This window comes from Microcebus murinus, chromosome 27, assembly GCF_040939455.1.
Source record: "Microcebus murinus isolate Inina chromosome 27, M.murinus_Inina_mat1.0, whole genome shotgun sequence".
NCBI classification, from domain to species: Eukaryota; Metazoa; Chordata; class Mammalia; order Primates; family Cheirogaleidae; genus Microcebus; species Microcebus murinus.
In genome coordinates, this window is record NC_134130.1 from 2,685,500 (window position 1) to 2,698,616 (window position 13,117).

Genomic DNA, 13,117 nt, shown 5'->3' on the forward strand with positions numbered 1-13,117 from the left:
TTGCCTGGTGTCAAGTTGAATTCTGCAACGATTTTAATTATTTAAAAGCAGTCGGGCGGCCTGCAGGGGGCGCAGCCAGCTCCGCGCGCGCCCGGGGCTGGGCTGGGGCGAGGCCCGTGCTGGGGGCGGAGCCAGGACGCGGCAGGGGCGGAGCTAGCAGCTGCGGCGTCCCGTGGCCTGTGCGGCCTAGGACGTCCCCGTCGCCTCAGGCCCCGCCTCCAGGGGCGGGACGTGCGCGGTGATTGGCGAATGCGGGCGACGGGCGTTGGCCATTGGTCCGCGGCGCTGTCGGCTCGGCGGGCGGTGCCCGGACGCAGGTGCCGGTTGGAGCGGAGCTAGCGGGGCCGACGGGCCGGGCCGGGCCGGGACCCGGGCCAGGGTGAACCGAGGGGCCTGCGCGGCCGCCCGGCCCGGCCGCGGATCAGGTAGGCACATGCCGACAGGTAGAGCCGGAGGACGCCGGTCCGCGGGGCTGACCCCGGGTTCGAGGCCCGAGCTCGGCGCCCCCCCCCCACTCCCAGGCGTGACAGCCGGGCTCGAACTCTTGGCCGCAACCTTCCCCGAGACCCAGGGACCGCAGGTCCCGTCTCGAGGCCGGTGGGGGGTATCTGGAGCCCGGCACACAGTGGGCGCCTCTCCGAGCCTCGGTTTCCCCACGTGTGAAACTGGGTCATCCCATTGCCAACCGGATGCGGCTGCTGGGAGGATTTCAGGAGGTGGCTGGCTGAGGAGGAAAAGCGCCCTGCACACAGCAGTCGGTCGATAAGTGTCCTTCCCCAGCCTCCTTCTCAGAGGGGGCTCTGCCTGGAAAATAGTAAATATTATAAGAAGTCAGGCGCTGTGCAAAATGATGCTCCAACAGGATGCTGTGTGCTGTGTGGGTGCTCAAAACAGGGGAGTCAGCCTTGATAGGATTAGCTCACTCAGCCCTCCAGGAACCCTACTAACTAGGTGGAAGTCCTAGAAAAAATGTTCCCTGTTTGTGCAGATGAGGAAGTCGAGGCTCAGAGAGGTTAAGTCTCTTGCCCAGGGCCACACAGCAGTCAAGGAGCAGAGCTGGGATTGGAACCTGGCTTCTGATGCAGAGACATCCAGTGCTGGAGGACACACAGGGACCTCTCTGGGTGAGTGAAGAGGAGTGAATGCGTTTGCCAGATTCCACGTTTATCCTAAACGATAATAACGGTGGGCATTTATCACGCACTTACTGTGTGCCAGGTGCTGACCGTGTGTCCTCTCATCAAACTTCCCAACAGCTCTGTAAGCTGATAAGGATCATTACAACCAGAGCTAATATTTATTGACTTTTTAATATTTACCGACGCATGAATGGGGTATCATTATGACACCCATTTAACAGATGAGGAAACTGAGGCTCAGAGAGTGAAGCAGCTGCTGGAGATCACACTGTAGGGAGTTAGGGCCCTCTTAACTTCTCTTCCCTCAGTTTCCTGTCCTCCGGAAAAAGGAGGCTGGAGGCTGGGAAGGCATGGAAAAGATTGGGGTGCCTCAATGCCACCCCAGTGCAAACCCAGCTAAGGGTGAGCTTTCCTGGAGGAATTAGCCTGGAGGGTCCTTCTCTGGAGAACCCTCAGCAGACACGGCCCACCTGTTCCATCAGCATGCTTGGCAAAGGAGAAGATGGGGCGGAGAGAAGCAAAGTGACTTGAATCAGGACACACAGTGGCAGTGGCAGAGCCAGGACTTAAAGACCCAGATCCACTCACTAGACTGTCTTAAGTTCAAATCATGGCACTGTCCCTTTGTAGCTCTGTGACCTTGAGCAAATAGGTGCCCCTCTCCGAGCCTCAGCTTTTTCACCTATCATATGGAGTGATTGTTGGTTGGTTGTGGTCAGACTCTATGCAATCCGTCCCCTGGCCATTTGGGCCACGTTTGCCCAAGGCACTGGCTCGCTCCTGCATTCCAGCAGCCCCAGAGCTGAGTCCAGCCTGCAGCCACCGTCTCCTTGTGCCCAGCCCTGAGTGTAGCCTCTTCCAAACCCAGACCTGGGTGGTTTACATGAACCTCCCTCCTCTAAGCATCTCTGATTCCCGCCACGGGGGGCTGGGAGCCCAGGGTCTGAGAGCCAAGAGATGTGGTTCTCCCACTCTGTTCTGACACGGAGCAGGGGCTGAGAAATGACTGCAGCGACAACAGACACAGCAGCAACGAATGCAGCAGCAATGAATGCAGCAACTCTGAGCCAGACACAGGTGCTGGGGATGGGGGGAGCAATCTCACAGGGCCCCCCCTTTTCTAGAGTTCACTGCAGAGTGGGATGGCATGCATGGTTAAGTAAGTGGATGAATACGCATTATAGAGCATTTCAGAGATGGGCACATGCCGTGAGAGGAGTAACGTGGACCCCAGTGTCACTTCAGGCAGGGGAGGGCTGGTTGGGGAGGGCTCCTCCTGGAAGGTGACCTTTGAAGGGGACACTTACAGCGACTGTTTAGAGCTCAGTGAGATGATTAACACATATGCAGATTGCTTGGCGCAGTACCCAGTCCTTAATAAACAGGAACTGCAATGATTATTTGGCCATTTGCAGACCGTGCATTAGCAGATTCACCAGTGGGTTTTTTTTTCCCCCTCTGATAGTAAAAGAAATGATAGAGCATGACATTACAGGAGCTGTGGTCGTTCTTATAACGCACAACTATTTGCGGGAATGTTAAGACCGATTCTCAGAGGGGTGGGAGGTGTTCCCTTGGAGGGCAACGTCCAAGTGGCTCCCCTCTGACCCCTGCACGGGAGGTTCTGGTGGCAGGTACACAGGAGGGACAGCAGCATGTAAGACATGGCAGCCCTGGCCACTGTCCTGGGGCTGTTATCTCAGGCCTGCAGCCTTCCTCCCAGTCTCTTCCTGCCTTTGGCTGATACTTGCTTATCTGGCCCTACCGTGGGGGCTCAGAAGGCCATATCGGACCAGGAGGGCTTTTGGGTGAGTTGTTCAGAGAGCTGTCGATCCGTTGGCAGAGTGTCCTGGCGCAAAAGTTAGTCAATAACCTACAGGGCTGGGTGCTGTGGCTCATACCTGTAATCCCAGTGCTCTGGGAGGCCGAAGTGGGAGGATCACTTGAAGCCAGGAGTTCAAGAACAGCCTGGGCAACATAGTGAGACCCCATTTCTATAAAATAAAAACTTAAATAATTAGCTGGGTGTGCTGGTGCTCACCTGTATAATTAGCTGGGTGAGGTGGCACTCGCCTGTTGTCCCAGCTACTTGGGAGGCTGAGGCAAGAGGATCGCTTGAGCCCAGGAGTTGGAGGCTGCAGTGAGCTATAATTGTGCCCCTGCACTCCAGCCTGGGCGACAAAGCGTGACCCTGTCTCTAAAAACAATAATAACATACACTGCTCTTCCTGCTTTGGGGCTGGGATTTTGCCTGGTAGGAATTGGTAAAAGCTGTCTTGAGGGATACTGTAGTGAGCACCTGTCTGCTCCCCTTGCTTGGAGTTTCTCAACACTATAGGGCCTGCCACCAGAGCTTTGGACTGTCCCTCCTGGAGACAAAGGCCCAGGGGTTGGACAAGTTGGTGACAGAGATCCTTGGCTCCAGGGAACCTGTGTTGCCTTTAAAGAGGTCTCTAGAGAGGGCTCTGTTACTTTCATGAAACTCCCAGGGGGAAACACACATCGGGATCTGGGAATATTCTTATAACCTCATTGGCTGGCACAGGGGCGGAGGAGGAGGTTGCCTAGGGTTTCTTTCTGCTTGTCAGACCACGGCGCAGAGGGCAGGATCCTCCCGTCATCTCCCATGGCAGACTTTGGAATTTCTGACTTAGGCTCCCACCCTCTCCCGTGGCCTCCCCTTGGGCACAGAGGTGTGGCTCCGAGCAGCTGGTCTGGTGGTGGGGACAGAGGCTGCCACCGTCCTCCCCAGCCATCTGGATGGCCTGAGCTACCGAGGAGTGCACAGTCCTGCAAGAGGCCGTGGACCGGGAGGGTCCGGGTGACTCGCCATTCTGGGCTGTAGGGCTAAGTTTCCAGCTCCGTTCTGCTCCGCTCGCAGGCAGAGCCGTGTGCCCCGGGCCCAGCCCCCGCCAGGAATCGCATCCTCGGAGGTGAAGTCTGTACATGGCCGGTGGGCGCGGGACAGGTGCTGGCCCCGGAAAACACCAAGCGTGGGGCCTGGCACGCAGGAGCTGCTCAATGACTGTCAGGTGCTGTTACCATATCTGGAAAGGTGACATCGGTGACATTGACTGGAAGGTGGCCTTTGATGTCGGGAGCAGGGCTAGCTTCTCTTGGGAGGGTGAGATGCAACATAACCCAAGCCCTTGCTGTGCGGCAGGCCTGGGCCGAGTTGCGTGTGTCGCCTCATCGAATCCTCCCTGTCCCCCACAAAGGCCCCTGTTACAGATTGGGGAAACTGAGGCTCAGAGAGGCAGGTCCTTGCCCGTGGTCCCTAGAGCCTTGACAAGAGGGGACTCGACCCCTGGCCTGTTGGGCTCATTAACCTCCCCGCTGGCCTCCCCCCAGGCTCCTGGAACCATGGGCCTCGGGCCCTGATGACTCGGGGTTCCCTGTGGCCATGACGACGGGGGACTGCTGCCACCTGCCCGGCTCCCTGTGTGACTGCTCTGGCAGCCCCGCCTTCTCCAAGGTCGTGGAGGCCACGGGCCTCGGGCCACCCCAGTATGTGGCACAGGTGACTTCGAGGGATGGCCGGCTCCTCTCCACCGTCATCCGGGCCTTGGACACGCCGAGGTGAGTGAGTGGTGGCCAGGTGGGTGTCTGTCCTGGCCTTCACGCCTTCTTCTCTCTGGGCCTCCCAGTCTGGGGTCAGAAATCCAACCATCTCAGGAGGCCAGGGCGTAACTCTGGCAGAGAAAGGGGCCCAAACAGCAATCACCACGTGGAAGCAGAGGCCCAGGCCGGTCAGGTCTGACTCTCCGGGAAAAGCCAAAGTTCCAGATCATGGCATGAAATCTGAAGGTCAGATGTTGGCAGGTAACCCACTCGGGGAGGCAGGGTAGCGAGGGGTTAGGCGTGCCAGCTGTGGACAGCCAGCGCCTGGCCCCACATCCCACGTGGACGCCTCTGTGTCTCCCGAGTGACCCGGGCCAGGTCACTTTGCCGCCGTAGCCTCTGAAGGGACAACCTTGCTCCTCAGTTGCTCGGAGGAGACAATGCCATCGTCCCCACGAAGTGTCTGCAAGGGCGTTCCGGTTCAACACCCAGCACACCTTCAGTAGATCTATTTAAAACTCCGTGTTGGCCTTCCAGATCCATCTGTGTGCTGAATCTGTCTGCTTCGCCAACTTTTTATCAGTTCCCGGGGAAAGAGTCTTTAAGGAAACTTCTCCCACGTTGAAATCCATTTTAACTCGCTTGGATTTAAAATAGCCACCAGGTTGGCTAGGGGGATCGGATCCTAAATGATTTCTTTCTCTTTTCAGTTTTTTGAGTTTTATGAATTGTCATTAAGTTTATTTGGTATGACTTAATTCATAAGCTTTTTTTCCCCCCAAATTTTAAAAACTGGGATAAAATATTTATAATATTTACCATTTTAATCATTAAGGGCACAGTTCAGTGGCATTAAGCACATTCACACTGCTGTGCAACCATCAGCACCCTCCGTCTCTAGAACATTCTCATCTTCCCAAACTGACGCTCTGTCCCCATGAAACACTCACTCCTCACCCCTTCCCCAGCCCCTGGCACCCACCGTCCCACTTCCTGTCCCTGTGGATCTGACGCCTCTGGGGACCTCCCGTGAATGGAGTCACTCAGGACTTGTCCTTCTGTGTCTGGCTTATTTCACTGAACATGATGTCCTCAGGGTCCATCCGTGTTGTAGCAAGTGTCAGAATCAATTGATAAAGTTTTTTATTCAGAAATAAAAATAAGGCCGGGCACGGTGGCTCACGCCTGTAATCCTAGCACTCTGGGAGGCCGAGGTGGCGGATCGCTCGAGGTCAGGAGTTCAAAACCAGCCTGAGCAAGAGCGAGACTCCGTCTCTACTAAAATAGAAAGATATTAATTGACCAACTAAAAATATATAGGAAAAGTTAGCCGGGCATGGTGGCTCATGCCTGTAGTCCCAGCTACTCGGGAGGCTGAGGCAGGAGGATCACTTGAGCCCAGGAGTTTGAGGTTGCTGTGAGCTAGGCTGACGCCACAGTACTTAGTCTAGCCTGGGCAACAGAGTGAGACGCTCTCTTAAAAAAAAAATAGCATGTTCCTCCTAAGCTCATTGTGAGAATGAGATAAATGAACTCAGATGTTGCTCTTAGACTAGTGCCTAGTACATAGTAAGTGCTCAGTAAATATTAAGCTTTGGTTGTCTTTTTTTTTTTTTTTCTGTTCTCTGAAATTGCTCTTCGCAAGTTTTCCAGGGTTTCCCAGAGCAAAGTCCAGACTGACATACTGACACGGCTCTTCCTGAAGGTTCTTGTCACTTCTTGACACTTCGGGTCACTGGGTTGGTTTCCGGAGCAATTCTTTTTCTGTTAACTTTTTTTTTTTTGCGTGTGTGTGTGTGTGTGTGTGTGCGCGCGCGCGTGCACGTGCGTGGTGGGAGCGAGGGTGGCACCAGGGCGTGCGTACCCCTTGGCCACTCTGGGAGGAGACAGGAGCCCAGGCAGGGGCTGCCCAGAAAGCAGGCCCTTCTAAAGGCAGCCAAGGCTTACCCCACAGCAGGAGAGGCTGAGAAGAGGGCGGAAGACAGTCATTTCCAAGGGGAAAATAGCTCTTCTCTGTGCTCGAAGTCTGCGTTCCGGGCAGAAATGTTTGGGAAACGATGACTCATGCGCTGGACCCGCCAAGGCCACACCCCCTGCCTCCTGAGCCACCCCAGGAAGGACGCAGCCTCCCTGGGGACTGGAGACTTTCCTGAGGCAGGCAGCTCTCTGCGGCTGCTTTTTATGTCTGCTTCCCTCTCGCAAGAGCAGAGGAGCAGGTGAGCACTTCTGTCCGGACGTACAGGTTTCTCAGGCAGCGTGGCCTTCAGGTGTGGCTAGATCCAGGGCCTCTGGGGATGTCCGCCTTTCCCTGTCTCGTGCCTCTGCTTTCCTCCGTGTTGGCATCATTCGTGGGCTCTGCGCGTACACCAGGCGGCTGCCAGCAGCTCCAGGCTTGCGTCAGCCTTGCCGCTGACGGTTCTGGAATTTAGGGGAAGGAAAAAAGGAATTTCAGGAATTGGTTCCCAGCGGCTCTGGTTGCATCTCACAAGCCCTTCCCTGAGTGGGTCCCCGTGACCAGGGGTGTGTGGTGTCCTGATTGGTCAGGCCTGAGGTCATCAGGGGTGTCGTCGGCTCTGCCCTGGCCTTTGAGGACCAAGAGTTGAGAGTGGGGTGGTTGCCCAGGACAACCAGGGTGGTGTTGTAGGGCGAGGAGAGGACACTGGGCAGGCAGGTACAAGAGATCCTCACCCTGGGCTTAAAAAGGTGCCACAGAAGTCCTGGGAAGGCAGCACATCATTCTACTTATAGGAGTCTAGAAAGGCTTTCCAAAGGAAAGGACATTTGGAGCTGGGCATCGAAGGATGAATAGGAGTTTGCCAAGTGGCAGCATGGAGACAACGGCGAGCTCGTGATCTAGCAGGTAGTGAAGCAGATGCAGGCAGGAAGCCCAGTCAATGCTAACGGGTCCTATCTCTGTGCCCAGTGATGGTCCCTTCTGCCGGATCTGCCATGAGGGAGCAAACGGCGAGAGCTTGCTGTCTCCATGTGGCTGTGCCGGCACGCTGGGCGCCGTGCACAAGAGCTGTCTGGAGAGATGGCTGTCCTCGTCCAACACCAGCTACTGTGAGCTGTGCCACACGGAGTTCGCGGTGGAGAAGCGGCCCCGGCCCCTCACAGAGGTACCCTCGGGAGCCTGGGGGTGGGGTGGGCGGAGGGGAAGAAAGCAGGCATGGGGGTCAGAGGCAGGAGCTACCCTAGGGGATTCTGCTGGGCCAGGGACCTCCCTACACCTGTCCCCAGGTAGATTCTGCTGACCACGCCTGAAGTGCTAGACCTGCCAAACCCAGTAGCCCCATGCCGTTTGGGTTTCCTGTTTCATGAGCAAGTATTTCCTGAGCACCCCCAGGGTGCCCAGCACTCTGCTGGACGCTGGGGACCCAGCCACCAACAAGGCACCTAAGGCTGGTGCTCACGGAGATTCAAGTCCAGCGAACCAGCGAAGCAGTGGTTGCTGGGAGCAACGGTGTATGATGGGAACGTGCTGCAGAGAGTGGGGCACATACGGGACAATACCATGTCATACCTCCCCAGCTGGCATGGGAGGGCAGGGACCCTTTCGGTCCCGAGCACCAGGATTTCCGGAGCGAAGCCCATTTCTCTTCGCCTGTCATCCGGGGGAGGCCAAGCATGGTAGGAATATCGGCCAAGGGTGCTCAGGCCCTGGAGCAAGACTTTTTTCCTGGGTTCCGACCCTGGCTTTGCAGACTCCTGGCTGCGTGAGTTTGCTCCAGTGAGTTAACCTCCTCTGTGCCTCAGTTTCCCCATCTGTAACATGAATGCCAAAGCGCCCAGCACCTGGCAGGGCTTGACTTTCCTGTAGGCTCCGTAAGTGTTTGAAAGAAGGAAGGGACGGAGGCTGCAGGTCCCTGAGCCCTCAGCGGCCCCTTCCCCCATCGGCTCCCCCTGCAGTGGCTGAAGGACCCAGGGCCCAGGACGGAGAAGCGGACGCTGTGCTGTGACATGGTGTGCTTCCTGTTCATCACGCCGCTGGCCGCCATCTCAGGCTGGCTGTGCCTGCGCGGGGCCCAGGATCACCTGCGGCTGCACAGCCGGCTCGAGGCCATGGGGCTCATCGCTCTCACCATCGCCCTCTTCACCATCTACGTCCTCTGGACGCTGGTGAGTGGCCGCCAGCCTCGGGGCTGTCCCACCTGGAGCAGCTCAGTGATGGGTGGGGGGTGGCGGGCATGGGGCGAGCGTGGGGCTCCCTGGCTGGCTGCCTCTGTCTTTAGCCCCGGGTGGGAGGGAGCCCCCAGCTCACCCTGCATTTCGTGGACCTTCAGATGCCACGCGTGACAAAGGGCCAAAGAAGCCCTGAGCCAGGTGTGAGCTTTGTGCTCTAAGGGTCCCGGTGCACCTGCTTGCTAGTCCCCAGTGCAGCTCACGCCTCCCCTCCATGAACCCCCAAGGCTGGCGGTGGAGGCGAGGAGCAAAAGAGTGAGGCAGCAAGATGGGCGGGGAATGGGTAGATACTGAGAAATCAGATGGGGGCAGTGGCTCACACTTATAATCCCAGCATTATGGGAGGCCAAGGCAGGAGGATCCCTTGAGGCCAGGAATTTAAGGCTGCAGTGAGCTGTGAGCACGCTACTACACTACAGCCTGGGCAACAGAGTGAGACCTTGTCTCTAAAAAAAAAAAAAAAAAGGCATGAAAACTGAGCAAGAAAGAAACCGGAAAGACAGAGACAGGGTGACTGAGGTGGGGCAGTTGTTCTAGACTCCTGGACAAAATTAGAACCCCAGCTTAAAGAGAAAGAGCCCTGCCCACCGCTAGCATGTATTTTAAAATATAAATAGGCCGAAATCATAGCTACCGCGTTGCAGTCTGCTTGTTTTCATTTTGCTAGTGCCGTTTAAAAAAGAAAAACAAAAAGACGGGCCCCCAGCAGGCATCCATTGTATGGGTGTACCGTGTTTATTTAACCAATCCCTTTTGACAGATGCTGGGATGCTTTCCAATGTGTGCTTTTCTCACCCCACAGCCGTTTTGGTTTTTTTTTTTGCTGTTATGATCAGTGCTTTGGGCAGCGCCTGCGTAAATGTTTCTTGGGAACTTGCTTGCTCAAAGGGTATGAACCACTGACATTTTTATTTTGGGGGGACCAGACCTGGGGTTACAGGCTTGAGTCACTGCACCCGGCCTTCCACATCCTGGCTTGAGATCGCATGTCTTTTTAGTGCCCCGTGAAATTTCATTTTCTGGTTGGGCCACCGTTTATTTATCCATTGGGGACAGGGTCTTGCTCTGTTGCCCCGGGGGGTAGAGTGCAGGGGCATCATCCTAGCTTCTACAGAGGAACGAACATCTTGGGTACTGCCAGGTTTGGGCAGTTGTGTGACTGATTGACATTCAGTCCCTCCCAAGAGGGTGTTTCACTCCCTTGCCCCCCTGAGGGGCAGAGAGGGAGCTCCCTGCTGGGGCGGGAAGGGTGCCTTGCCTTTGCAGAACGCCACAAGCAAAGCCCAGCCAGCCCTGGTTTGGGCCAAGGCGGGCGCCACGGGGCCCTGTTTTCCTTCCTTGGGGGTGGAGACCTTCTGGGCCTCCCTGCCCACTCACTGCAGCACTGCCCTGCAGGTTTCCTTCCGCTACCACTGCCAGCTGTACTCGGAGTGGAGAAAGACCAACCAGAAGGTGCGCTTGAAGATCCGGGACGCGGATGGCTCTGAAGGCCCCCAGCACTCCCCGCTGGCAGCTGGACTCCTCAAGAAGGTGGCGGAGGAGACGCCCGTGTGAAGAGAGGCCGGCGGGGCCCTGCGACATCAGGCCAGGGGTAGCTGGAGATGCCCTGGCGTTTGGAAGGACGGAAACTGCCCGACCCTTCCTGCACGGCCAGAGCGCTTCTTAGGCCAAGAGACGCCACGTGGAACCTGCGTTCTGTGATCCTGCGTGTGAATCTGTTTTCAGGTTTTTTGCACACTGTCGTACGCGACAAGGACAGACGGACACGGTGGTCCTGGGCTGCTTTGGATGGAACAGGTGCTCTGCTCTCATTCCGAGGTCCATTTGGCACCTCGAGGGCCAGCGACTGTGGCCGGTGTGTCCAGGGGCACCCTTTGGGCTGGAAGGTTCCAGCAAGCTTCTTGCGCTTCTCCGCACTCGGCAGGCCCGCTTTCCTGGCACCCTCGACTTTATATAAAGTTGCACTGTGTTTCAAAAACCCACCCCTGATTGAATAAAAGGAGCCCTTGCTGGACAAAAGGGACTTGTCAGTTACATTTCTGAACCAAGGCCTCATGGTGGGGGACCACGTGGAGGTAAAAAACAAACACCACTCAGTCCATTTTGAGGGATCTGTTTTGAAGCCCGCAGGATGAAGCAAAGCTTGAGTTTTCAAGTGAAGAACAGGTAGCAGGGTTATATAATAAATGACTTTTTTTTTTTTTTGGAGACAGAGTCTCATTTTGTCACCCAGCCTGGAGTGCAGTGGTGTCATCATAGCTCACTGCAGCCTCCAACTCCTGAGCTTTAAAGGAATCCTCCTGCCTCAGCCTCCCCAGTAGCTGGGACTACAGACATGCACCACCATGCCCAGCTAATTTTATTTATTTTGTACAGACCAGGTCTTGCTCTTGCTCAGGCTGGTCTCAAACTCCTGACCTCAAGTGATCCTCCTCCTGCCTTCACCTCTCAAAGTGCTGAGATTATAGGATTGTGCCACCGTGCCTGGCCTGATTTTAAAAGTATATGTAAGAAGAACAATTTCCACTTACTTTGCACCTGCCAAGGGCCAAATGCCATGCAGGACCCCTTACACTAACAGCTGACGGTGACAGTATCCACACTTATTAAGGGTCACTACGGGGTGAGGGCCACTTCTGAGCCTTCATGGGTTCCCTCCCCTCTTCTGACTCTTGCTGCCACCCTTGGGGGAAGGAATGGTATTTCCTGGACTGAAACCCAGGGTAGGGAAGCCTTTATCTAAGGTCCCACAGCTGTAGGAAGTAGAGCTGGGATGACTGCAGGTTAGGTCTGCACTGTCCCAGTGCTTTGTGGTCTATCTCCCATGAGGACTCAGGAAAGATTCGGAATGTGGTCATGCTAAGGACAACACCTACTCCTTGAGTGCTTTCTGTGTGGTGAGCTGTTCATGCTTTGCACTTGCTTGCTTTTTTCTCGATTCCTTTATTCTACTCGGGATTTAATTTTTAAAATATCCTAGATTTTATAAAGCGCGGCAGTAGAATAAAAAACTGGAGTCTCTTTTCATACAAGCTTATTTATTTGGAGTTTTTTTTCTTTTTGAGACAGAGTCTCACTTTGTTGCCCAGGCTAGAGTGAGTGCCGTGCGTCAGCCTAGCTCACAGCAACCTCAAACTCCTGGGCTCAAGCGATCCTCCTGCCTCAGCCTCCTGAGTAGCTGGGACTACAGGCATGCGCCACCATGCCCGGCTAATTTTTTTTCTAGATATGTTAGTTGGCCAATTTATTTCTTTTGATTTATAGTAGAGACGGGGTCTCGCTCTTGCTCAGGCTGGTTTCGAACTCCTGACCTAGAGCAATCCGCCCGCCTCAGCCTTCCAGAGAGCAAGGATTACAGGTGTGAGCCACCGTGCCCGGCCTGGATTTTTTTATAGTTCAAATTATTGATACATTCAAAGAGTAATTTTAATCTCTATAATTTTTGCTAACTGTGTTGAGTCACACTCGACATCCGAGTGCAAAGGGTTAAGGGCTTTTGGCATCTGCCTGCTTTTAATGCTGACAATGGCTCTGAAAGGGGAGTTGTAGGGATTGATTTTTTTCTTTTTTTCAGAGACAGGGTCTTGCTCTGTCAACCTGGCTGAAGTGCAGGAGTACGATCATAGCTCACTGCAACCTCAAACTCCTTGGCTCAAGCAGTCCTCCTGCCTCACAAGTAGCTGGGGCTACAGGTGTCCACCAGCATGCCTGGCTAATTAAAGCAAAATTTTTTTTAGAGAGGGGGGTCTCCCTATGTTGCCCAGCCTGGTCTCAAACTCCTGGGCTCAAACAATCCTGCCTCAGCCTCACAAGTAGGTAGGACTACAGGACCACACCACCCTGCCCAGCTAATTAATTTTTTTATAGAGATGCAGTCTAGCTATGTTGCTCAGGCTGGTCTTGAACTCCTGGCCTCAAGTGATCCTCCTGCCTTGATCTTCCAAAGTACTGAGACTACGGGAGTGAGCTGTCTTGTCTGGCCCCTGGGTTGTTTTTTTTTTTTCTTTTTTTTTTGATACATAGTCTCATTCTGTTGCCCAGGCTATAGTACAGTGGTGTCAGCTTAGCTCACAGCAACCTCAAATTCCTGGGCTCAAGTGATCCTCCTGCCTCAGCCTCACAAGCAGTTGAGACTACAGATGCGCACTATAACGCCCAGCTAATTTTTTCTATTTTTAGTAGAGACAGGGTCTCTCTCACTCTTGCTCTGGCTGGTCTTGAACTCCAGATCTCAA

General features: G+C 54.9%; 1 protein-coding gene across 3 annotated transcripts; it reads left to right on the forward strand.

Annotated features, from left to right (window-relative positions):
* Window positions 1–273: 273 nt before the first annotated feature.
* Window positions 274–10,901, forward strand: MARCHF2 (membrane associated ring-CH-type finger 2). Of its 3 annotated transcripts, XM_012790809.3 has the most exons (7): window positions 274–425; window positions 989–1,124; window positions 4,021–4,171; window positions 4,491–4,718; window positions 7,624–7,819; window positions 8,610–8,819; window positions 10,278–10,901. In XM_012790809.3, exons 3-7 carry the CDS (start codon window positions 4,086–4,088, stop codon window positions 10,434–10,436), a joined length of 879 nt encoding a protein of 292 aa, XP_012646263.1. In that variant the 5' UTR covers window positions 274–425; window positions 989–1,124; window positions 4,021–4,085; the 3' UTR covers window positions 10,437–10,901. The 3 variants fall into 3 exon arrangements, with proteins under 3 accessions (XP_012646263.1, XP_012646265.1, XP_012646266.1); XM_012790811.3 differs by lacking the exon at window positions 4,021–4,171; XM_012790812.3 differs by lacking the exons at window positions 989–1,124; window positions 4,021–4,171 and having other exon boundaries at window positions 277–425.
* Window positions 10,902–13,117: the final 2,216 nt, after the last annotated feature.

Bases quoted from the DNA above. Each gene is read 5' to 3' on its own strand.
- MARCHF2 (XM_012790809.3), top strand. From the start codon at position 4,086: ATGGCCGGTGGGCGCGGGACAGGTGCTGGCCCCGGAAAACACCAAGCG. The intron at 4,172-4,490 runs GTGCTGTTACCA...GCCTCCCCCCAG, and splicing joins AGCTGCTCAATGACTGTCAG to GCTCCTGGAACCATGGGCCT. The intron at 8,820-10,277 runs GTGAGTGGCCGC...ACTGCCCTGCAG, and splicing joins TCTACGTCCTCTGGACGCTG to GTTTCCTTCCGCTACCACTG.